Source organism: Acomys russatus, chromosome 9, assembly GCF_903995435.1.
Source record: "Acomys russatus chromosome 9, mAcoRus1.1, whole genome shotgun sequence".
Taxonomy (NCBI): domain Eukaryota; kingdom Metazoa; phylum Chordata; class Mammalia; order Rodentia; family Muridae; genus Acomys; species Acomys russatus.
Genome location: NC_067145.1, coordinates 44,183,172 through 44,206,865, shown reverse-complemented (window position 1 = coordinate 44,206,865; position 23,694 = coordinate 44,183,172). Strand labels below are relative to the sequence as shown.

The window sequence follows — 23,694 nt, the reverse complement described above, 5'->3', positions numbered from 1 at the left end:
GCCCAGAAAAGAATAACATCGTTTATACTCACATGTTCTTATAGTCCTTTTATTTTGTTTTTAATTTTAACTTTAAAAATACGTATGGGTATCTTCCCTGCATATATATCTGGGTATCACTTGTGAGCCTGGTGGCCAGAGAGACTAGAAGAGGACATCAGAGCTCGTTTAACTGGAGTTACAGATGACTGTGATCTGCTGTGTGGGTGCTGGGTCTCAAACCCCAACCCCATGAAAGAGCACTGAGTGCTCTTAACCACAGAATCAAACCTCCAGCCCCCTAGCCCTTGTACTTTTGGATGGTATAGCTTTGTTAATCTATAAGCTATAATAATGTTATTACTCAAGTACATTTGATTATACCTGCTTAGGGTCAAAATGAAACACTGCTTTTAAAAAATACTCCTGAGTCTCATATCCATTCTGAGTGTAGCATGGTGTATAAACAACATATAGGCATTAAAGACAGAAAGCACTGAATTTAAATACTGTGTCCCCACAGTTCGAGCTTATATAAGAGGTTAGCTTTGGCATGCTTAGTTTTTAAAATTTGTATCTCAGGGATAACAGGATTTCCATTTGGGGATTTGGATAAACTTGAAAATTACATAAATCATAAATATGCTCAAAATGCTTAGCAAAACATTTCCTATAATGTGGTCACTAAAATATGACTCTTATAGCACAGAAATATTACTAATCATATATATGTGTATATGTATATAATAGTACCAATCATTATGTACGTACGTATGTATGTATGTATGTATGTATGTATGTATGTATGTATGTATGTATATGTCTCACTGTGTAGATCAGACTGACCTGAAACTCCCAGCGGCCCTAGAAAAATTCAGTAGGTGTAAAGAAATCATTAAAATCAAGGACGGCATTAATGGCATAGTAACAAATGAATGAACAACAAAACCAATGCAAAGAATCAATGAAACAAGTAGTTTTTTCTTTGAAAAGAAAACTGGGGTTGACAAACTCTTAGCCAAACTAATCAAAGAGAGAAGGCAAGATGGCTCACTGGGTAAAGGGACTCTACCAAACCCAATGCCCTGAGTCTGAGGACCCCACCCAGTGGGAGAAGAGGATCTCCAACCTCATATGGGTACCATGGAGGTTGCACATCCATCCCTCTACATACCCACAAACTAGCCAAAAGAGAGAGAAAAGATCCCCAACTTAGTAAAATTAGAGGTTAAAATGAAGCCACTGCAACAGATAACAATGAAATCCAGAAACCATTAGATATTACCTTTGAAAAGTTATAATTCAACAAAATGAAATATGACAGTAATGGATAAATTTCTAGGTAAATGCGACCAAAAATTAAACCGAGATTAGATAAATAATTTAAACAGATCTATTTAATATAATCAAAATATTTTAAATGGTCAAAAATCTTAAAACATTTTCAGTAAAGCCAGGAGTGAGACCAGAGCACTTACTTTCTCCACTAATATTTAATTAGTACTGGAAATCTAGCTGTAGCAGTTAGATAAGAGAAGCAAACAAAAGGATATAAGAGCTAGAGATACAACCTAGTGGTTAAGAGCACTTGTAGCTCAATTATGGGGACAAGAATTCAGATCCCAACACCCGTATTAGGCGGTTCACAAACCCCTGTGACCCTAGCTCTAAGGAATGTGGCATTCTCTTTTGTAGATACCCATATTCCCACGTGCACATACATTCATACAACATATACACACATATAATATAATAAATATATATTTTAAGAGGGTACAAATAGAAAATAAAAAGAAGTTAAAATATCCTTATTTGAAAGCAAATTAGTTCTATACCTAAGAGACACTAAAGATTTCACCAGGAAATTCCTTGAATTATCATACAGAAATGAGTAGCCTTCCTTTAAACCAATAACAAAAACACTGAGGAGCCAAGTGAGGTAGCGCACGTCTTTAATCCTAGCACTCAGGAAAGTAGAGGCAGGCAGATCTCTATGAGTTTGAGGCCATCCTGGACTACAGAGTGAGTCTAGGACAAGGAGAGCTACACAGAGAAACCCTATCTCCAAAAAAAAAAAAAAAAAAAAAAAAGCCTGAAAACAAACAAAAATAATAATTTTTAAACCTGAAGAAACGTAAACATAATTTAGGAACTGAAAGACTTCTACAATGAGAACTTGAAAGCACTGAAGAGAAAAATCAAGGGATAAAGTGGAAGATGGAAATCCTCCCATTCTCATGGGTCAGAACCACCAATACTGTTAAAATGGCTGCCCAAACAAAAACAAAAACAAAGCCAGCTGCTGCAATACCAAAGTTCAGCACCGTTCTTCACAGTCACAGAAACAAACTATCTTAAAATTCATATGGAAACACAAAACTCCCTGAGTAGCCAAAGCAAGCCCAAGCAAAGAGAACACAACCAAGGTATCACCACGCCTGATGTTAATTCATTCATGGCAATACAAACAATAAGATATTGGACAAAAAAATACGGGTGGATGTGTCAATAGAACAGGATAGAAAACTGAAATGTGACTTTCTGCAATTCCAGCTGCCTGATGTTTTGATGAAGACACTAAAATACACAGTGGACAAAAGGATAGCACCTTCAACAAATGATTCTGGGAACACTGGGTCTCTTACCCTGAACAAAAATCAACTCCAAATAAACCAAGGACCTTAACATAAGAGCTGACATGCTCAACCTGCTAGAGGAAGGAGTAGAGGGCACATCGAGACACCAGCACAGAAAGAACTTCATTCCCTGAAGAAATACAACCAATAATTGACAAATAAAATCTCATACAGTCAAAAGCTTCTGTAGGGCAATGTAACCTACAGAGTGGAAGAAAACCTTCGCTGCCTGTACATCCAACAGAGGAGTAGACTCTAGAATTTGCAAAACCAAATAACAACACCCAAAATGGAAAATCCCTCAAGAAACTAAACCTCAAAGTAGCAACCCAATTGTAAAATCTGAAGAGAAACCAGAGTGTAGCAACCCAATTTTTAACGAAAATGGTCCGTGGAACTGGTCAGAAAGTTCTCAAAATAACAAAAACCACAAATGGCTGATAAACATTTTTAAAAGTCTAACATTATTAGCCAGTAAGGGCAATGCAAATTAAAACTGCTCTGAGGCCCCATCTCACTCTAGTCAGAATGGCAATTATCAAATAAACAAAAGACAACAAATGATGTTGAGGGTGTGGGGCGAGAAGAACATTTACCTAATGATGATGGGAGTGTAAGTTGGTACAGCTACTTTGTAAGGTAGTGTGGAGGTTTCTCACTCACAAAGCTAAAAATAGAACTACCATGTGACGGAGGTAACCACTCCTGGGCACACATCCAAAGATCTCCATATCCTCCCCACAGTGATTTCTTGCTCATCTGTGTTCATCATTTCTCTAATAATAATAATAGTTGGGAAATGGAATCAACCTAAATGTCTATCAGCTGATGAATGATAATGAAAATATGCTGCACACATATACACAATGGAATTTGATTCAACAGTAAAGAAAAATAAAATTACGAAATTTACAGGGAAGTGGATGGAACTGGAAAATATATTAAGCGAAGTCACCCAGGCCCCATTAGATAAAAAGCATGTTCTTATATGTGGATATTAGCTTGGCTTTGAGGAGTTTTGCGTCTTTAACTTGCAGTGTCTGTAGTGGTCAGGATGCTGGACAGCACCCGTGGCAGGGAGGAGGACACCAGTTGGAGGATAGAAGGCAGAACGCATGTGACATGCTCACCAACATGACTGCCCAACTGTGAGGTGGACAAGGTTGGTAAGAATAGACATGCCAAGCTGCATGGGGAGGGGTGTGGGGTGGGGTGACCTAGGAGGCTGCAATCCTACACAACATAGACAAGCCAGGAAATCTGGAGTGTCAGAGGTGGTCCTCCCCAGGGAAAAGCACACCAATTGGCTACCCAGTGTCAAATGATTAGCCCTGGAAGCACGGGACCACTATCATTGTATGGACTCAGCAGGTTGTACTTAGTAATGCATATGTATATACGTATACATATGTGCATTCAATAATGATTCATGAAGAGGCCATGGATTTAAAGTAGAGGGTTTGAAAAGTGGAAAGGAAAAGGAGAAATGTGATTATATTATAATCTCAAATGAAACCAAACAAAAATAAACCTCCAAAATGTAGGGTAAGGAATGCTGGGGGTTAAAGGCTTAAGGAAGGTCATGGCGGGGTCAGGGATGTTGGAGAGTGAGCACTCTCTCTCTCTCTCTCTCTCTCTCTCTCTCTCTCTCTCTCTCTCTCTCTCTCTCTCTCTCCTTAAAGAAGGAGTTTGAATGAAGGTACCCTCTATCACTGGACACTTATTAGGTGAAGATCTCAACGCCAGATGTGGGACACCATCCTCTGCTCTATCCATCAGTGAGACTCCAGAGGCCTCCTGAACAACACAGGCTAATGCCATTGCTCTGACTTGCCCACTTTAACTAGATGGTAAGACCTCACTCCTGAAAACAGAACACTGTGGTTTAGTTCATAGAGAAATCAAGCTGGAACAGACTTGGGAACTTCTTCCCCGCTGGCTGGCTTTCATAATGGCAAGGGACGCTATGTAAGCCACTGGGGCACAGTTATGAGTGGACTTAGCCAGTAGCAGAATCTGTAGGTGTAACACTGATGGGCCAGGCAAGATGTGACCACAGGCATAGTCACAGCCTGACTGCTATGGGAGAAATCACTGTAAACCTGACCAAAAACCAATGGCGGTGGCCATGAAAGATGGCCCAGTGGCTACGGGCACTGGCTGCTTTTCCAAAGGACTGAGGTTTGATTCTTAAAACCCACAAAATCTCTATAACTCTAGCTCCAGTGGACCCAACACTCTGTCCTCTATAGGCACCAGGTATCACATGCAGGAAGCAGACATACAAGTGGGAAAACACCCACATGCACAAAATGATAAAATATTTTATTATGGCACAGGAGGGCATAGGCCCTAGGAATGGGTAACCTACTACTATGCTTTGTTCAACAGACATATTATCAAGCTGCCTTCTAAAAAGCCCCAATAGCCTAATGAATAAGACCTTCTAAATATTTATTTTTATACCCATAAGGTAGTGATGCTCTCAACCTTGGTCAGAGACTTCTTTTCACAGCGGCAGCAGTCAATGCAGAGACACACAAGGAGTCACGGTGCTGAGACTAGGTGAACGGTCACCCCTAAATAACTGTCTGTAGTGCCCCCCAAAACTCAGGGAAAATACAGAAGAGGGGGCTGGAGGAGTGTACGCACCAGAGAACGTGAGGGGTGCTGTGGAGATGGTGTCCTCTGGATGTGACAGACCATCATAGTCATGGATTTGCCGTAGCTATGGTTCCCTAAACAAGACCTGCGTACTAGCAAGCTGGTCAATATTCCAATACAGATGGGGGAGGGTTTCATGTGATTTCACCCCAAGCTGAGGAACTATCAGAAACTGTGGGTGCTGGGGGAAGGAAGCCATTTTTCTTTGGCTGTATGGCCACAGACATACTGCACACGTTCATGCAGGCTGCACTAATTGGCGTGATTGGGTTATTTTTTAAAAAAGACGTAAACGTATGATGGGCAAGTGTTGGGGAAAATCTAGGGGAGTTGGGGAGAAGAGTTGACACGGATATGGTTAAAATACACTGTATATATGCATGGCATTATTGAAGAATAAGCAAAAGTACTTTATTTTTTTAAAAAACTGCTTAAAAGCAGGCATCTGCCACAGAATGGAAAGTTCTGCTGCCTGCCTGGTGGTAATTGTGAGTAAATTAACTGTTTTCTGTTTCTAACAATTACACCAACTGTGAAAGGTAAGTGTGGGGACTACTGAGCTCATCCAAGAGATGGCCACCAAGGCTCCTGACTGTATCAGCCCCTCGATACACAGCCTACATAACTGCAGTTGCCCTGGTCAGCTGCTACAGCTACACCTGGACACACCAAGCAGAGAACTGATGCACGCGGCAAACAGAGAAAACGGGAGCGCGCCTACCTCCTGATAGCATCTTTTCATTTCTAAAATCCTGTCATGGAGCATAGTGATGATTTTCCAAGACTCCTCTTTAAGTTGGTCCTCAAACTTCAGTTGAACCAAATCTTTGAGGAACCCAAAGTCCACCTGAAGTGATGTAATCATCTACAAAAGAAAAATTGTTTATTAGTGTAGAGGGTGAGGCCCTGGGTGCTGGTATTCCAGCACATTCCTTAATCCGGAGATTTGACCTGGTGCCTGGCTTTTCTTTGAAGATTGTTGTCTTCGATATGGTATATTGCAGAAGTCCAGCAATTCTCTTGCATTGTGTGCAGGTTTTGCAAAACCATGTCTAACTTGCAAACTAAGATATGCCAACGGGATGGGACGGTTTGAGTGTGGCCGATTCTTTCCGGAACTTAGGTTGAAGTTGAATCTTTGTTGTGAGACGTTCACTGAGTGAAAACCCAGTGTGAGTGAGTAGGGCATTTACAGGTGGGGATTTGCGGGTGTTACTGGGATTAGATAAAATCCCAGAGAAGAGGGAAGTGGGGATGAGGAACCGGAAGAAGAAGCAAGATCAGGAAGGCCAGTGCTTACAAACCCTGCCTCAAAGAAGGTTCCCAAAGCTTCCACACACCACTACTGCCATCTAAATTCTCCTGACTAAAACTTAGTTTGGGTGCACCTAGCTACCAAGAAAGGAAATTATAAAGACACTGCTAGGAAATGTGTCTTTCTAAAAGAAGACCATGAATTGTTTTCATGTCCTTGTGTGGTGAGGAGACATCAAAGCTCTCAGCGGTGTAAATTGGTACAGTCTCTCAGCCCAGCAATTTGGCCATGCCCTTCAGAGTGACTAAGGTATGTACCCTCTGACTCACAGATTCCCTTTTAAGAATTTACAGCACAGATTTACTGGCTCTTGAGTACACGTAGGATTACTCATCTCAGTGAAAGATTAGAAACTAGCAAAATGTCTATCAAATAGAGCTAGCAAAATATGAGATGTGCACCTTGTGACATGGTTGTTAAATAAACAAGGCACTGGGTATTGGGCGCAGAACCTGTGTACATATTGGACAAGCACTCTGCCGCAGTAAGTTCCTTCCCAGCTGTTTTTGGTTTTCTTTTAATTTTAATTTTTGACATAGTGTTTCACAAAGTTGCCCAGGCTGGCCTGAAGCAAATGACTCTCCTGTCTCAGTTTCCTGATTAGCCAGGATTCCAGGCATGTGCTACTTATATTATTCAAGTATGTGGAAGATCTTTGTATATAGATATGGAATGATATCCAAATAAATAAAAAACTCAAAATAAGGCATCTGAGACTATTTGTTGTGTGCGCCAATTCATGTGATAGCTTTAATAATTCAATATCTTTTTTTTTATTAATTTATTCTTGTTACATCTCAATGTTTATCCCATCCCTTGTATCCTCCCATTCCTCCCCCCCCCCCATTTTCCCATTATTCCCCTCCCCTATGACTGTTCCTGAGGGGGATTACCTCCCCCTATATATTCTCATAGGGTATCTAGTCTCTTCTTGGCTACTTGCTGTCCTTCCTCTGAGTGCCACCAGGTCTCCCCCACCAGGGGACATGGTCAAATGTGAGGCACCAGAGTATGTGAGAAAGTCGTATCACACTCTCCACTCAACTGTGGAGAATATTCTGACCATTGGCTAGATCTGGGAAGGGGTTTAAAGTTTACCCCCTGTATTGTCCTTGGCTGGTGCTTTATACTATGAAATACTCTACTCTTTTTCAATCTCAAAAGATCCTAGACAAATTATATGATTTGGCAAACATATACCAGTAGAAAGTTATTCAGTGTCTCATTGTCTATATGTATCTATATGTAAAATACTTTCTACTTTCCTCAATGTATTCTAAGCAGAAAATATTTACAGCTATCAAAAGAATAGAAATTTCACTGAACAGATGCACATATGTAAGTAAGACACAAACATGACAAGCGTAGATCATGACTTATGTCAATTAAAAAGTACGACTAAGGGCTGGAGGAATGGCTCACTGGTTAAGAGCAATTATTGTTTTCGTGAGAGACTGGGTTCAGTTCCTGGCAGCCATACAGTGGCTCACAACCATCTCTAACTCCAGTTCCAGGGGATCTGATCCCTTCTTCAGACCTCAGAGAGCACCAGGCACACAAGTTGTGCACTGACATACATGCAGGCAAAACACGCATATACACAAAATTAAATCTTGAAAGTGTAAAAGAGGCACAACTGTCATCCTGCTCAGTTTCCCAAAGACCTTATATTTTGAAATGGTCTCTGTCAAATTTCAGTTTTTGTCAGTAAGGGGTGTATAAGAACACGCCTTTATGGTGTGTTTCAACGACAAATGCTTCACAATAACCTGACAGCACTGACCTTGATCTCTAGGACACCAACCCCTCCACCCAAAATTTACCCTCACAAAGGCAAGTAATACACAATGTTATCTTAGAAGTCACACCCAGATTTACCTGCATTAACTTTTCTGTTGATTGAATCAAAGTTTTCAATGGCAAAATCTCACTATCTGTCTGTGTAGCATGGTCTGAAGTGAAAAAGCCAACCTTTAAATTATCTGAAATAGCAGGTCTGAAAAGAGAAATTAAGGTCAGCACACATATTTGGAGGTAAATTTGATTATATTTATACTATTCTAAGAGACTATGAATAAAAAAAATACTTCTGGACTGTCTGGTCATTCATGAGTTGGACTCAGCCTGGTTTTCAGACTGCGTTGTGACACCAATACTGTGTGTTTTCTCCACTTTCCTGACACAGTGTTCTTAAGTCTATGATCTCAATGCCTTAGGCTGAGTTATTGCTAGAGATGACTGTACTTTCCTCATGGGCATAGCTAGCAGAAGTGTCTTAAGGTGGAGATTCTCTTGGTGTGATCTGAGAACGGGGTTCCAGAACACGCTGTAGAAGAATCCACAAGAAGAAAATTATTTTTCAGAATACTATTATGCATTTGTAATTTCCCTATAATTCTCTCACAGAATTTCTCTGGAGTGTGCCAGTGGCTCCAGGCTGTGTGACTGCAAGAATACAGAGCAGCTAGAATGAATCAGCTGCTTGCCTTTAAGTCAAACATAAAGAAGATTTGCCAAATCGAAAACAGTGACACTTTTCACCTTAAAGTTTGAGTTACGAAAATTATGGTTACATTTTCCTTAACGCTTATTATTTATATGAACACATGATTTTTATCACGATGCTAAATGAGTTATTATACGCATTCATTTAATTTCTACTTTCTAATTTGACCATGGCAGCAATGCACAGATACGGTGAATGTCAATCAAAGTTCTCTGAGGTTGTCAACACTTTGAAGAAATTCTAACAGGCTCTGAAGCCAGAAGGTTTGAGGCCTACTTCAGATAATCACAATTCTGTAACTGACTGTCAAATTGTACTCCTGAAGCATCTGCAGAGGCCAGGAGCCAGCCTCTCTACGTCTTTCCATGGTTCTATATTGACAAACACCTTAAATGGTTAATAAGTAAGTTCTCGCTTGGTTCCTAACACCCACATGGCTACTAACAACCCCAAGTCACTTCAGTTCCAGGGGAGTTGGCTCCATCAACTGACCTCTTCAGGCACCAGACACACACACACACACACACACACACACACACTCACACACACACACACACACACACTACACTTACATACATGTAGGCAAAACACTCCTACACATTAAAAACTTTAACAAATTAATCTTAAGAAATAGCAGCTTCAACCCCTAGGACCCCCTGAGTGTAAGTCGCTGCATATGTACATATCTGCGATGGATGCTCATGTTCCTCTGTGGGAGCCGGGAATGAGATGGGGCGCTCCCTACAAGTGAAAATGAGGCTCTGGATGCTGCCTTCAAATGGAGTCCCTTGTTTCTGCCCCCTGGCATCTGATGCTGTTCGCCAAACATCCCGAGCGAGCAGTGCCGGGAAAACCTGTCAGTGACTGAACAGGGTGAGGTCTCTCAAACAGTCCCTGACAAGCACTTGACCCAGAAAGACCAATCAATGGGTGTGGTGGCACACACTGTAATGGCAGCACCGGGGAAGCCGAAATAGGATTGCAAACTTGAGATCAGCCAGCATCGAATATTCTCATTAAGACCAATTTGTAGTGATCAAGGGAAAGAATTGCCAATATTTAAGCTCTGTCCCCCCCGCCCCACGAAATCTATAGCCAGCTCTGAAAATAATTCATGAAAAACACCAATAAGTTATAATGACTGTGTAAAATTAAATATAATGTTTTACTGCACTGTGGAGATGAATAAAAATGTAACATATTTTTAAGTGCGTTATTCATGGGAGGGGGCGCTAATTGGGCAGCTTCATCAGCTCTGAATCCCTGAGTACAGTTCCTCTCTGTGGCAGTTCTGATATAAATACATGACCCGAGTCTGACTGTGTAACAACACACGAGCCCGAGTTACAGCTGGTTTCCATACGGAATGTGAAATACACACTTCATGAAAAATGTCGCATACATTTTTAAAAAAACTGGGAAAGGCTGAGAACTTCGAGACCAAATGCACCATATGCACTCACGTGACATTATGACTGGCTTGACTGAAGGACTCAAATCCAATTAACAGATGGACCTGTCGCCTCATGGGAGGCACATACAGTCTCACAACCCCACCCAGAAGTGATCATGAAGGACAGCTAAGAGGAAGGTTCTCCCGTTGTTAGCACCTGACACAGTTGTTTGTCTGCTTCTTCCCGGGTGAGGAGCCTGGAGTCCGTCTCTAATTTATGAGCAGTCACTAAGAGGCTAGCTGAACAGCCAGGAAGCTGAAAGCAGTGAACTTGGTGGCAAGAACATCCGGGGAAGAGTTGTATGGATGAACTTTTAAGAACAGGGACAGATGACAAATGATCCTGTAAGAAATGACTTCATCGAGAGCCACGAAACCTGGCTATTTTGGGGAATCCTTAGACCACTAAACCAAAAGCATAAAGAAGGGTTCACCCTAGTGCATGATCTGAGTGGCATCTGATTATCAAGGCATGACTGGGTGGTTGCTGTCCAGTGGAATCAAGGACGACACTGGCTGTACAGCCCACGGGTTCTGTGACGTGCCTCTTGGCGTTTCCACACCCCATAGTAAAGACAAACTGAAAGACCCAGTAGCCAAACCACCAAAAATCTCCTGGCTAGGTAAGAAGCTTTGGCCTAACTGTAACTTTTAATGTTCCTTGGCCACTGGGTAAGCTAGACCTGTAGACCAGTGCTGCTTGCAACCTGTGTCACACTCTTTCTTTGCCACTGGTAGCCTGCAAGTTTAGTGGCTGCCAGGTCTTCTCCAAAGAGGTCTTAATCTTTGCTTTCAGGGTTTAAAGACATTCTAAATCCTTGGATTTTTTTTCCTTGTTTCCTCTTACTCAGACCTGAAGACTACAGTTGCTTTCGGCATGTACTACTGTTTTACTGTCTAATTAGTGTCTTTAAAAAAAAAAAAGACTTGTTAACAATCTGTCTTAATATTTAATAAGGAACGGGAAACAGTGCCTCTTCAAATTACTGATAAAGTGCATGCCTGCTGTCTAAACCTGGGTGCTGCATCAATGAAACAGATAGAACCTACCCTCTCACCGCACCCTCTCTCTGCAGTCTGCACAATGTGTATTTAACAGACCTCAGTGGCTAATTCTCACATTCTGGAGCCGTGAACTTTCACCCTCTCCCACTGCTAAGTGGCTTCTTTTCACTCTTCAACTTCTGTTTCCCTTAGGCTTGAGCATTTATGATCTCTCAGTCCTTCCCAGTTTAACCAAATACACTGATTTTGTGTGGCATGGATAATTTTTATTTTCAATATATTTTTCAGACTATGATTTAGAAATATAGTACATGTTTCGTTATCCCTTCTGTCACCGTAGTAGGACAATAATAAAATATTTAATTTTACAGATAAGCCCTCTGGAGTGTTTAAAAGCAATATATATCTGTTTATAGAGTAACTTGTCCCAGAGGCTTTGGTCCTACAGTTTTTCTTCTAGTAATTCTCCTTCATCTTGTCTCAAAGATGTGGAAGCTGAGGTTCAACAAATTAAATAACTCATCTAAAATTGTAAGCCAGGGGTGAGGACAGATTCCCGCCTCTGAATCTTTGGTTTAAACAGCTCTGGGATTGTAACCCCCTCCCCCGTCCCCCACAACCCCATTCTTAACTTTTCATATGATTGATTTAGGAGGATATGGCTCTAAATAAAATATGAACGCTCCCTCTTCAGCTTCTTGTCAAATGTGAAATAGCTCTAATTTTAGATGCTAACTCCACTGCCTAGAACGGAAGCCCACATCACAAGAACTTAGCTAAGTGGTTCCTACACAGTCCTTATTTATAGTCTGTGCAATTCTCCCAAATAATAGGTTGCTTGTCTTAGGACATAAAGCGTGGTCTTGGGAGATAACAATTATGTTTAATAAATTAGACACAAAATTAATATGCTAATGTATACAAAACAGACCCATGAATATTTATTAATAGACTGCAGCAACACATCCCACTGAGCCCTAGAATAGTCCATCCTAACAAATGCTCGTTAGTGAACTAGTCAGTGAAGATGATAGTCGAGGAGCTAAATTTTCACTGTGGTGAATGGCTCAGTGTTATTTAAGGAAAACATTCTTTTATTCTTTTTCTGTTTCAAAATAAGTGTGTGTATGTATGTATGTATGTATGTATGTATGTATGTATGTATGTATATAGAGCATTAACCCAGTATTGTCTTAGTCTTAATCACATTGTGTTCACTTGGAACTCCTGTCTGTCTTCCATAGCTAAGCTTGGATGTGCTCAAGAACACAGAATTCCTTCTTAAAGCTTTTCATCTGTATACTTCCATATCTCAGATCTAGCCAATTGACAGTAGGAAGTTTCTTTAAGGAGAACAAGACATCTGATTTTTAATCTTTTGCTTTATTCAGCATTTCTGTGAAGTGTCTTGAAGAGAAGAATCTGTGTTGACCTCCATGTCTTTCCCTCTACCTCTTGATCGTTTGTCTGCTGAACTTTGGTTTTCGTATGTTTGATCTGAGATGGAGGAGGTTAGCTTCTTGGTTACTTGGGCCAGTGGTCCCAAGTATATCTATAAAACTTCCTGGTTGTTCTCATCAAACCTCATAATTTACTTTTTGCTGTTGTTGTGAGACAGGGTTTCTCTGTGTAGCCTTGTCTGTCCTGGACTCACTTTGTAGACCAGACTGGCCTCGAACTCACAGAGACCTGCCTGCCTCTGCCTCCCAGTGCTGGGCTTACAGGCATGCACCCCTATGCCCGGCTCTCATAATTTATTTAGCATGGCATCTTTGTACAATTTTTTTTCGGAGTTGATATATCAAGCTGGACTTCTCTTCCGACCTTCAGATCTTACTGCTGAACTGCTTAACTAGGTGTCTATCAGCCATGCCTATCTTCCTCTTTCTGCTCCCATTCCTCCTTTTGAGTGTTATCTGCCTGTGTGTGAGCACAGAAATGGGTGCACCGGTGCACCTGCCTGCGAGTCTGTGCATGCAGAAGCCAGAAGCTGACGATGAGCACCACCCTCTATTGTGTGCCACTGGCCGAACTAAGGCTAAACGGGCTGGCATTGAGTACCTGGGACTCACCTGTTCCCCTGCCCTGCACCCATGCTGGTGTTATGGATGTTACAGCCCTGCTTTGTATGTGGCTGAGGATACAAACTCAGGCCCTCACTGCAAGTGCTTTACCCAGTCCCGATAGCCATCTTCCTTGATAGATGTCATACAAGTCCCATAAGTGGTTTCCCCACTTGTGTCCTTATCAAAACAGCAGAACAGTCCCATAGGAAGGCAAGTCAGAGAACATCAGGATGCAGTGTAGTCTCCTCTTGGCTTCCCATCTCTTTGAAGTGTTTGTGGTGATCCAGGATCCTGACAGCTGGCTATCCATCTCTTGTTACCTTACACCCATGACTCATCCCGTTGTCTCTGTTGTGACCATACTGGTCTCCTTGCTATTCCTAAACTCAGACTCCCTCCTTGCTGCTTCTTGTTCTCTCTGTTGGGAACATTTTGGGTTCAGATACATCTGCCTGGCCCCTCCTGCAGTTTCATCTTAATGTCATCTCAGAGAAGCCTTTCCTAAGAGCCATATCTATAATTACTATTCTCCTTTTCCGTTTGTGAAGGTTACACACACACACACACAGACACACACACACACACACACACATACACACACACACACACACACTTTCCTCTGCTACCCTTTGCTTCTGTTTTTTCTCTCACATGTGCATGCTGTCTGCCTCCTTGTGTGGTTACTGACTTAACAAGTGTGACATTGGTTCCCAACTCTAACCTAGAACATCTAACCTAGAACGTCTAACCTAGAACGTCTAACTTCACCAAGGATGACCTGTCTTTATGTGAACTACTGTCTTCCTGGGGTCTAACCCAGCTACATTCAGATCCCTGGGTGTCAGCTAGCATCTAGCTGAACTCCAACAGGGTTCCCCAAGCCTTTGAATGAAGAAAAATTGTTATGGGTATTAGTGGTGCCTCGGTTCAACCAACACATGTTAGTGCAGCACTTGGCAGAGGTCAGTCTGCCCCGAGTCTGGCTGGAATGTTTTGTTAAGAACTTATTCCACTGTGGAATGTCAAGGAATCCAGAGAGGAAGGGACTCCTAGGAACAGATTAGACAGAGCATTCCATGGGTGTCTGCCAAGAACTGCCTGTGATGTGTGTGTTCGACACGTGACAGTTTTATCAGGGTCTGTGTGTACCCTGACTCAGTTTAACCAACATATCTATTATTTAATACAGTTGAGGCTGAGCTCAGCAGGACTGTGTCACTGGGTCAGGCTCACTATTGGGCTAGTAGAACTTGTATGTAGTCTCTGTTTCTCCCTCTCTCTGTGTCTCTCTGGCTCCCCCCAGCTCCACCTGAAGCTGCCTCAGTGTGGGGCTTGCCTGGAACCAATAGCCTGGCTTCCTGATGCCTCTACCTAAGGAATTGTATCTTGCAGCAATTTACCTAGGGCTCTGTGCATACTACTTTGAAAAAGTGTTTTAAGAAAAAAAAAATATATATATATATATAGTTTCCCCCAGAAATATAACAACAGTAGTAGAGCTGAGGTCGAAGGATCCTGAGAGGGAGGAATGAAACTTAAGTGCCCTGAAACAATGACTCTATTGGCGAAGACACGTGGCTTTTTGTCTCTATGTGTGAGGAGGTGGTGCCAGTTCTAGGAAAAGCCAAGTCAACGTTAAGCTTTCTAAAACGAGTGCCCCCGGAGGTGGGGGCCAAGAGAGGTGAATAGGTCATGAGATGGGGGTAAGAGAGATGAGTAGGTCATGAGGTAAGGCCTTGCAAGTGGGTCTGTACCCTTATAAAAAGCCAGGGTGGAGGGGAGAGCTCGGAGAAATTGGGAAACGGCTCCCCTGCTGTTCCCTCTAACAGAGGGTACAGTAAGAATGTGCTGTTTGTGGGAAAAGACCCCCAGACTTCAAGTTAGTGTCCAGTTCTTGGACTTCCAGCCTCTGGACTCGTGGAACAAATCTGTGTTTAAAACCTGGCGTTGGTGGCGCAAGCCTTTAATCTCAGCACTTGGGAGGCAGAGGCAAAAGGATCTCTGTAAGTTCGAGGCCAGCCTGGTCTACAAAGCCAGTCCAGGACAGCCAAGGGTACACAGAGAGCCTGTCTCGAAAAACCAAAACCAACCAACCAAACAACAACAACAAAAACAAAAACAAATACCAAGCAAACAAAACCTGGAGTCTATGGTATTTTCATAAAGCAGCCTCAGACCATTTCTGTATGGCTCTCTTCTAGACCGTGCCTGGATAACCACATTTAACACGCCCTGTGATCTATGGCGTAGGCACAGTTGGTCATTGTCTTGTTTTCCCAGCTGAGATAATAGAGGTAGAGAAAAGTAAACCGCCTAAGTCAGGCCCTGGTGAGAAGCTAGGCGAAATTGGAACTCAGACCTGAGTCTCAGCTTTTTAGACTATGGTTTACTTAAGAAATCAAAGCCTGTGAGACTGTGGAGACCAGGTTGGGGAGGCCAGTTCTAGGGCGCGTGGGCACAGCGGGCAAGTCACCTGGGATTGTCTTGGAATTGCTCAATAGCCCCCTCGAGAGTCTCGAGAATCTTCCGACATCCTTGGGTCTTCACCCATTCCTCAGTCTCAGCTTCTGCCATACCCTCTAGGCTCTGTGCCTGAGGCCACCACCGAACTGCTCGCTCAGAGCTCTGAGAGTCTTGAGTCCCAAAGCAGGTGTCCGTTGCCATGGAGACTCCCAGAGAAACCTGAGAAGCGGGGTGGGGGTAGGGGGCGGAGCGGAGAGCGGTCGAGGTGGAGTCGGTGAGGTGCTTGGCGAGCTGAGGAGGTGCCCCTCTGTCCTGCCCCACCAGCTGCCCCACCAGACACAAGCCTCTCGACGAAGCGCCTTCTTCCCCGGACGCCCACAAGCTAACCTGCTCTTAAAAAGTCTCCAAGCAAAGTTGCACCCGTAAATAACTCCGCTGCAGCCCACAACGCCTCCAGACCCTCTCTGCTTCCTCCACCCGCAAGGCTCTGAGCTCAGCCTCCTTCCTGGTTGGACTCTGCATTTAGGAGACTTCCTACGTCAACGCCCCTCCCACGTGCCTGTCAGCTCTGCAGCTTGCTTGGCTCTCTCTTTTGCTTGGCCTCCTACCAAGTGTCACCCTCTGGGGAGATGAAACCTAGTGACCCCATCTAATGGCTATGCTCAGACATAAAGAGACCTGGACTGTCAGCAATACCATAAGAGAACAGATGGCCTGATAAAATACTGGCACCTGTCACTGGAACACACACACACACACACACACACACACACACACACACACACACACACACGTAGGAGTGTAGGAGTGTTGCTGAGTAAAGATTTTCCTTGCAGAGATTAAGCAGGCCTACATCCTTATTTAATAGAAAGGTCAGAATATAAGGCATAGCATTTTACACAATACCATGTAGTGTGGAATTCAATTCACTACCATTATTAAGAGAAGCTACTTTATTCTCAACTGTGTGCCACTCATTGACAACTGGCAAGGGACACCTAGGCTCAGGCTATCACCACTTAGTTTTAGAACTAAATGTTCTTCATTTCACTGTATTGTCTACAGGAAGATTTTATATATATATATATATATTTATGTATTCCTCTCTCCTAACTAGATGGATGTTAGAAGTGCATAACAGAGAAAGACATTCATTGGAGCGTTACCACTGCCTTAAATTTAAATTATAAATAAACACACACACACACACACACACACACACACACACACACACACACACACACACATATATATATGCTTACAGTGCCCTGGGAGACCAGAAGAGGGCAATGGGTCCCCTGCAGCTGGAGTTTCAGATGGTCATGATTTGACTTGTGGCTACTGGGAACCAAACCTCTGACTCTCTGCAAGAGCAACCAGTACTTTTAACAGCTGAGCCATCTCTTTACAGACAGCAACGAGTAGTGTGTGTGAAGGCCCAGGCTCATGAGCCCAACATTCTGAATACAGGCAGCAGGCAAGGAGAAACAAGAGTTCAAGGTCCTATTAGACTACATCTTAATCCCTATCTTAAAAAAAAAAGAAAAAAGGAAGGAAGGAAGAAAGGAAGGGAAAGGGGAGGAAGGACATAAAATGCCCAACAGAAATTGTAGCAACAACAAAGTAATCTTTAAAAGTTTGTTTATCTTGGTAGACAGGGTTACTTTTACTCTACTGAGATTTTTATTTTATTTTTTTATCCTCACGCTACCTTAGGGCTTAGAGGTAGGGTGTGTGCTTAGCACACACAAGTTCTTGAGTTCAAACCCCAGCAAAACATAAACGGAGTGTAGTGGTGCATGCCCTCTAGAGGCCAGAGGATCAGAAGTTCAAGGCTATTCTTCCTACATAGGGAGTTCAAGGTCAGCCTGGCTAAAGATCTTATCATTAAAAAAATGTTTTTCTTAACCATACACATACATTTTTTTTTTAAAAAAAGGATTAAATTAGAACAGAGCTAGCATAGTATAGCGAGTTGTGATAAGCCCTTGGCTACTTGGCTCATGTAATTATAAATGATATTTTGAAACTGACGCAAGTTCTCACAGTTGAGCCCATGAGTCATTGGTCAGAGCTGTGTGGCATTTATTGGTCAGGCTGCATAGTGATGCCCTCCCGCAGAAACATAAACCAAACAAAACATCTTTATTGAAACTTTGCGATCAAGGAGATTCCGTTTTCAGCATCCAGGACACCACGGAAACAGAGGAGCCTGAGTCTGAAATTAACATCCTGACATTTCTTTTCTTGTCAGACACCTGTGTTGTATCTCTGAGTACGAGCTGCTCATGCAACTATTCATGCCAGATCACAATCTCACCCACACAAAGGAGGCCTGGCACTGTCAGAGTGTTTGTCACATTGAAGCCAGTCCTCCCCCTCCCCCATCAGTTGTGGAATTCATTGGTGGTTCTTAGTGGAGAAAGTTCGTGCACTCAAGGATAATATAAAAAATACAGGCTCTGAGCTCACTTCTGAATATTGGGCTCATCTATGTAACATTCCTAAGCTGCTTCTTCTTCTTCTTCTTCTTTCTTTTCTTCTTTTTCTTCTTCTTCTTCTTCTTCTTTTTTCTTTTCTTCTTTTTCTTCTTCTTTCTCCTCCTCCTCTCCCTACTCCTCCTCTTCTTCCTCCTCTTCCTTCTTCTTCCTCCTTCCTCTATAGCAAAGGATGGACAGATAACAAACCTTTCTCAACCAACAGCTAGACTTAATCTACAAAGTGGGTTGAGCTCACAGCCCATGTAGCACATTGCAAAATAGCCCCAGCCAGGCTATTAAAACAGTGTCTTCCATCTCACCAAAACACCCCTGAGGAAGGCAACTTCAGCATCCAAAATGTTCAGCTTTCTAAAAGTTTCACATCTCCAAAGCTAGAATGATTCTTCACTTTCTCAGTCAGCAGGAGGAAGGACACAACTTAAACACATCTGTGTATGAATAAACTGCCGCTTCCTATGAAAATGTCACCTGCCAATTATCAAGAGTGATTGAGCCTCAGATTAAGTAGCAGGAGGGTTTGATTAAGAGTCAAGTGGTGGCTCTGAACATGGTAATTTATATCTCCCAGTTGGACATCTTCAGTTCTGTAACTCTAGTAAAAAGCCAAGAGGTTTCAGCTTAGGTTTGTAATTTAAATTCTTTTGAGAGAGTCATGCTATGTGAAGTGCTTATTTTTTCTTTATCATCATCCATAATATATGATTATGTGGTCCGGGCGCTGTTATGTAAACTTGTTTTATGTAATACTTCATCCCTAACCAAAGATCTGAAATAAAGGGTTGGGAAACGAAACAATGAAGTCCCAGCCAGTACAATTTTATGCCACTAAATCCTTTAAAGGCAAAACTAAAATGACTAGATGATGTTTTAAACTGTGTTGTAGTGCGTTGCCATCTCCACTGGTTGAAATAAAAGTGGCAATGAACCACAAGGCAGAGCGTATAGTCAGGGTGACCTGTGTTGAAATTGGAATGTTGGCTATCAAATGTCCTTGAGCGCTGGGTAGACTGTCTCCTCTGCTTGGTGCTAACTTTAAATCAGGCCCCCATGAGAAAGGAGCAGGAGCCCAGTGAGGAAATAATGGCATAACTTTCAGAAGGGAGCTCCCTTGAGAGGCCTGCGAGCTCACTGCCGAGGGTAATTTAGAAGGACCCTCTATCCTGGCTATGACCGCAGAACACTGTCATCTTCTGCCGTTTCAGTACAGACAGAAATGATTGGCACAAGTTGAAATCTGAACGGACGATAATACAGGGACAGTTATCGTATTTAATGCCACGGAAGACTTAATCCTTTGTAAGATGCATCTTTATTTTATTAGATGCAAAGAAAGAAAATCAGCTACAATACTACTGTAATGTAGATTAACAAAATAAGAATATGCTCTCCCATAACCTGAATAAATCACCCCATGGGTCCACCATGTTGCCTGTTCTTTCCTACTGTCACAAGGCCAATGACCAGCTTATGTCCTCTGGTTTATACACTCTGATAAAGACGTAAGAACTAAAGTCTCTCTCTCTCTTTCTCTGAGACAAGGTCTCACTATAGACCCTGTCTGTCCAGACCAGGATGACCTCAGACTCAGATGCCTGTCTCTGTCTCCAGACTGCTAGGACTAAAGGTGTGCACCACTACACTCAGACTGCTCTGACCTCTCTTTAAACTCTTACCACAGAAATGTAAATAGGTGTATGTACAAGCGTGTATACATATTCTAAGATCCATACATGAGAGGACATGAGATGTTTGTCTCTTTCAGTTTTGTGTAGCTGTTCCCTCCAGACTGAAACGCTCCCTCCCAGCAGCCGGAAGGGAGGCTCACAAGACCCAGGAAACTGACAAAATGTACGTGACTCACGACGGATCTTCTCCATAGGCTCTGCTCAGTTTCCTTCTAATAACCTCACGTCACTGGGTTTTATTTGGTGGTTCTTTGAGACTTGTGCTCATTGTGACAATACAAACTAGTAACTTGTAGGTGGAAGGTTCCATTCCTAGCATTCTCTCCCCTAAATTACTAGTCACAGGCTTCAGATAAGAGAAGGACTCTTGCCAAAGACCTTGTAACACTCACAAAGTACTCAGGTAAGGAAGGAATGAACTTCTTCAGGACTGTTTGTTACCCCATTACCTGGGGAAACATCTACTCTTTACCTTCATTAAACTTCTTCAGAAGACAAAGCATCATGCCAAGAAATCTGATTTGCATATGACCAAATTAGGTGATTTTTTTTTCCTGAGAAACCACAAGAAATAATAAAAAGATCTCTGAGTGGGTCTGATTTTGCTGTATAGTGCAGAGTGCCTCCGTCTCGGTCATCCTTATATTCCCAGGGCCCCCATCACTGCCTTCCACATACTTGGTGTGTTCAATAAATACCAGTTAAATGAATGAGTAACTGGGTAAGTCTTTCAAAACACAATTCAGGCTGGCAATGAAATTCAGGGCAGAGTGCCCACCTAGAGAGATCCTTGGTTTGATATGCAGTGCCTCATAAACCAGGTGTGGTATGTGTTTACAACTCCAAGAACTCAGGAGGTGGAGCAAGAATATCAGAAGTTTAGGGCTGTTCCTGAGTGTATAGTAAATTCAAGGCCAGGTTGTGATACATGAGACTGTCTCAAATAAATAAGACAGAACAAACCGCCAGGAGCAATTTCCAAAGAAGAGTTGTGCACCTCAAATAGTTGATGTCAGAGAACCAGGCAGGGGGACCCTATGGGTTGCTTTCAAGTTAATTCAAGGGGAAGTCAAAGCTCATTTGTGAAAAATGACAGATTCTCCCTAAGCTGTCTGTAATAACACACTACTGTGTCAAGAAAACTCCAAATAGTGATGAGAAATGGAAGGAAAATTACATCATAAGAAAGGAGATTTCCTCTAATAGATAGCCACTTGCAAATGAAATTTAAGTTTCCTCAGAGGGAGTCTCACTCTTAAGGGTAGGCTGCATGGCCTGCAGCAGATGAACAAACAAAAATCTAACTCAATGGAACTTTGGAGGTTCCTTGCCTCATAATGTAGTATCAGCGCTTTTGTTTCTAAAAATTTTTATCTTACTTTTTTATTCTTTATTTTAATTACACAAATAAAATTATATATATATATATGTATGTATGTATTCCTCTCTTTTTACCCTATAGGTCCTTTGCATATATGTTATGACTTTCAGTTTAGTGTTTTTACGGGATTCCTGAGTGTGTGAACAAGTGAGTCTCTGTTGTGGAAGTTTTGGTTTATGATATGTAAACGTGTGTTTGTTTTAATCCCAGATGTGGGATATGGGGGCTGCTCCAGTTTGTCCTGAGGATGTATGACGTTTGTCAGCTGGGAACTGTCTCGTGTGGGGGTGTGGTCTTTGCCAGTTGGGATAAATACAAAAGTCCAGAGAGACGGAGAGGAAGGGGGACTGCAAGAAGAACCCTTGGAGGAGGCAGTCGGAGGAGGAGGAGAAGGCTGCTGCTGCATCTGCTGTTGCTGCCCGAGTATCCTGGTGATGGAGATCTGTATTGTCCCAAAGAACCCGATGAACCTAAACAGCAGGAAGTAGGCAACGAGAATTCTGCCCCTTCTCCCTTCTTTCTCTCCTACTTGGTGTTGGGGTGTTGGACGGGACTGGGGTGGAGAAGGGAGAAAGAGACATAAGAGACCAAAATAAAAATAGGTTTTAAAAATACGCCTACATCTATTTCTTGAAGTTTTTCTTGGGCTCTATTCTTTCTGTTTGTTTTGCCCACTTCTGATGTGTTAGTTTTTTATTTATCTTATATTTTAATATTATCCCAAAGAAACCTGTTTGTTTGTTTGTTTGTTTTCTAATGAGTGACAGAAATAGGGAGGATCCGGATGGGAGGAGAAGTGGGGAGAAACTTGGAGAAATAGAGGGGGAAAGGAAACAGTAAACATATGTATTATGTGAGAAAAAATACACTTTCAATAAAAAGAAAAAGGAACAAAGGAAGGAAAGAAAAAAATCCCTTCATGACAAACATCTAGGGACTCTTCCATAAAAAGCTGATATAGAGTCAAGGCAAAGACTGCATATGGCCTGGGCAAGTAGAAAGGCCAGGCTTAGGATATGTAGTGTTCTTTGTTACAGCTATACTAGAAATAGGCCTCCTTGCTGGCAAATGGTTGTAAGGAGACAAGAAACTGAAGACCGGTGTCCTTACTAACACACACACACACACACACACACACACACACACACAGAGAGAGAGAGAGAGAGAGAGAGAGAGAGAGAGAGAGAGAGAGAGAGATGAAGCTGAGAACTTAAAAAAAAATCATAGGGAAATACTAAGATTTAGATTTAAACCGCTACACTGCTGGTGTCTTAAGGAAAAGGCCTTGTTTTTCTCTATGTAAATGGAGGGGCAATACATTTACACCATACAAGACATTTAAAAGTGTTTAATTGATGTGGCTTAGCAATTTTGCTTAAGATCATCTAAGAGGAATTCCCATGGGTCCCTCAAACTTCTCAGGAACCTGTTGATTAGTAACTTGTAGATGGAAGGTTACATTCTTAATGTTCTTTTCCCCAACCTACTAGTGAGGCTTCAGACTATAACAGGAGAGCTTGCCTTGGAACGCTCACAAAACACTCAGGCAACAAAAGAACGTGATTCTTCAGGACTCTTTGTCACCCTATTACCTGGGGAGAAAATGTGAGCTATGCCTGAACAGTTGCCTGGCCAAGAAAGGATTCTTTCATTCAGGTCCTCTGGCCTTGAAGAGTTTGTTGGCACAGTCCCTCCCACCTGCAACAAGCCCAGACTACAGCATCTTGCTGTGTCTTAATGAATTTTAATTGTACCCATCCCTATCTCTGCATCAACATTGTCTCGTTTGTGACTATATTTTAAGCATTTTTGACACCAGTTCTTCAGACTCCAAAGCTTGATACAGTTTGTGGTTTTAGATTTTGTCTTCCTTTTCAGCACGGACAACTTAGCTGAAGGGAGATTAGTGTGTTCAAGGCCATGGACCTGGCCTCGGACACAATCGTACGTCCTCTTCCAAAGGGTGCCCTTCTGATGCCATCCCTCCCAGCAACTCCATTTCTCAAATGTATTTATAAAATCATGGTCTAACTGTTGGAT

The 23,694-nt window shown here is 42.3% G+C and overlaps 1 protein-coding gene across 1 annotated transcript in view; it reads right to left on the bottom strand.

Annotated features, from left to right (window-relative positions):
• C9H10orf67 (chromosome 9 C10orf67 homolog) overlaps positions 1–16,212 on the bottom strand; it is an 81,476-nt gene extending 65,264 nt beyond the window's left edge. The window contains exons 1-3 of the mRNA XM_051150868.1: positions 16,098–16,212; positions 8,473–8,590; positions 6,001–6,144 (exon numbers count right to left, since the gene is read on the bottom strand). Of these exons, the coding sequence (XP_051006825.1) occupies positions 6,001–6,144; positions 8,473–8,590; positions 16,098–16,198 (363 nt within the window). The 5' untranslated portion in view covers positions 16,199–16,212. The remainder of the gene's footprint in view (positions 1–6,000; positions 6,145–8,472; positions 8,591–16,097) is intronic.
• Between the last annotated feature and the right edge of the window lie 7,482 nt (positions 16,213–23,694).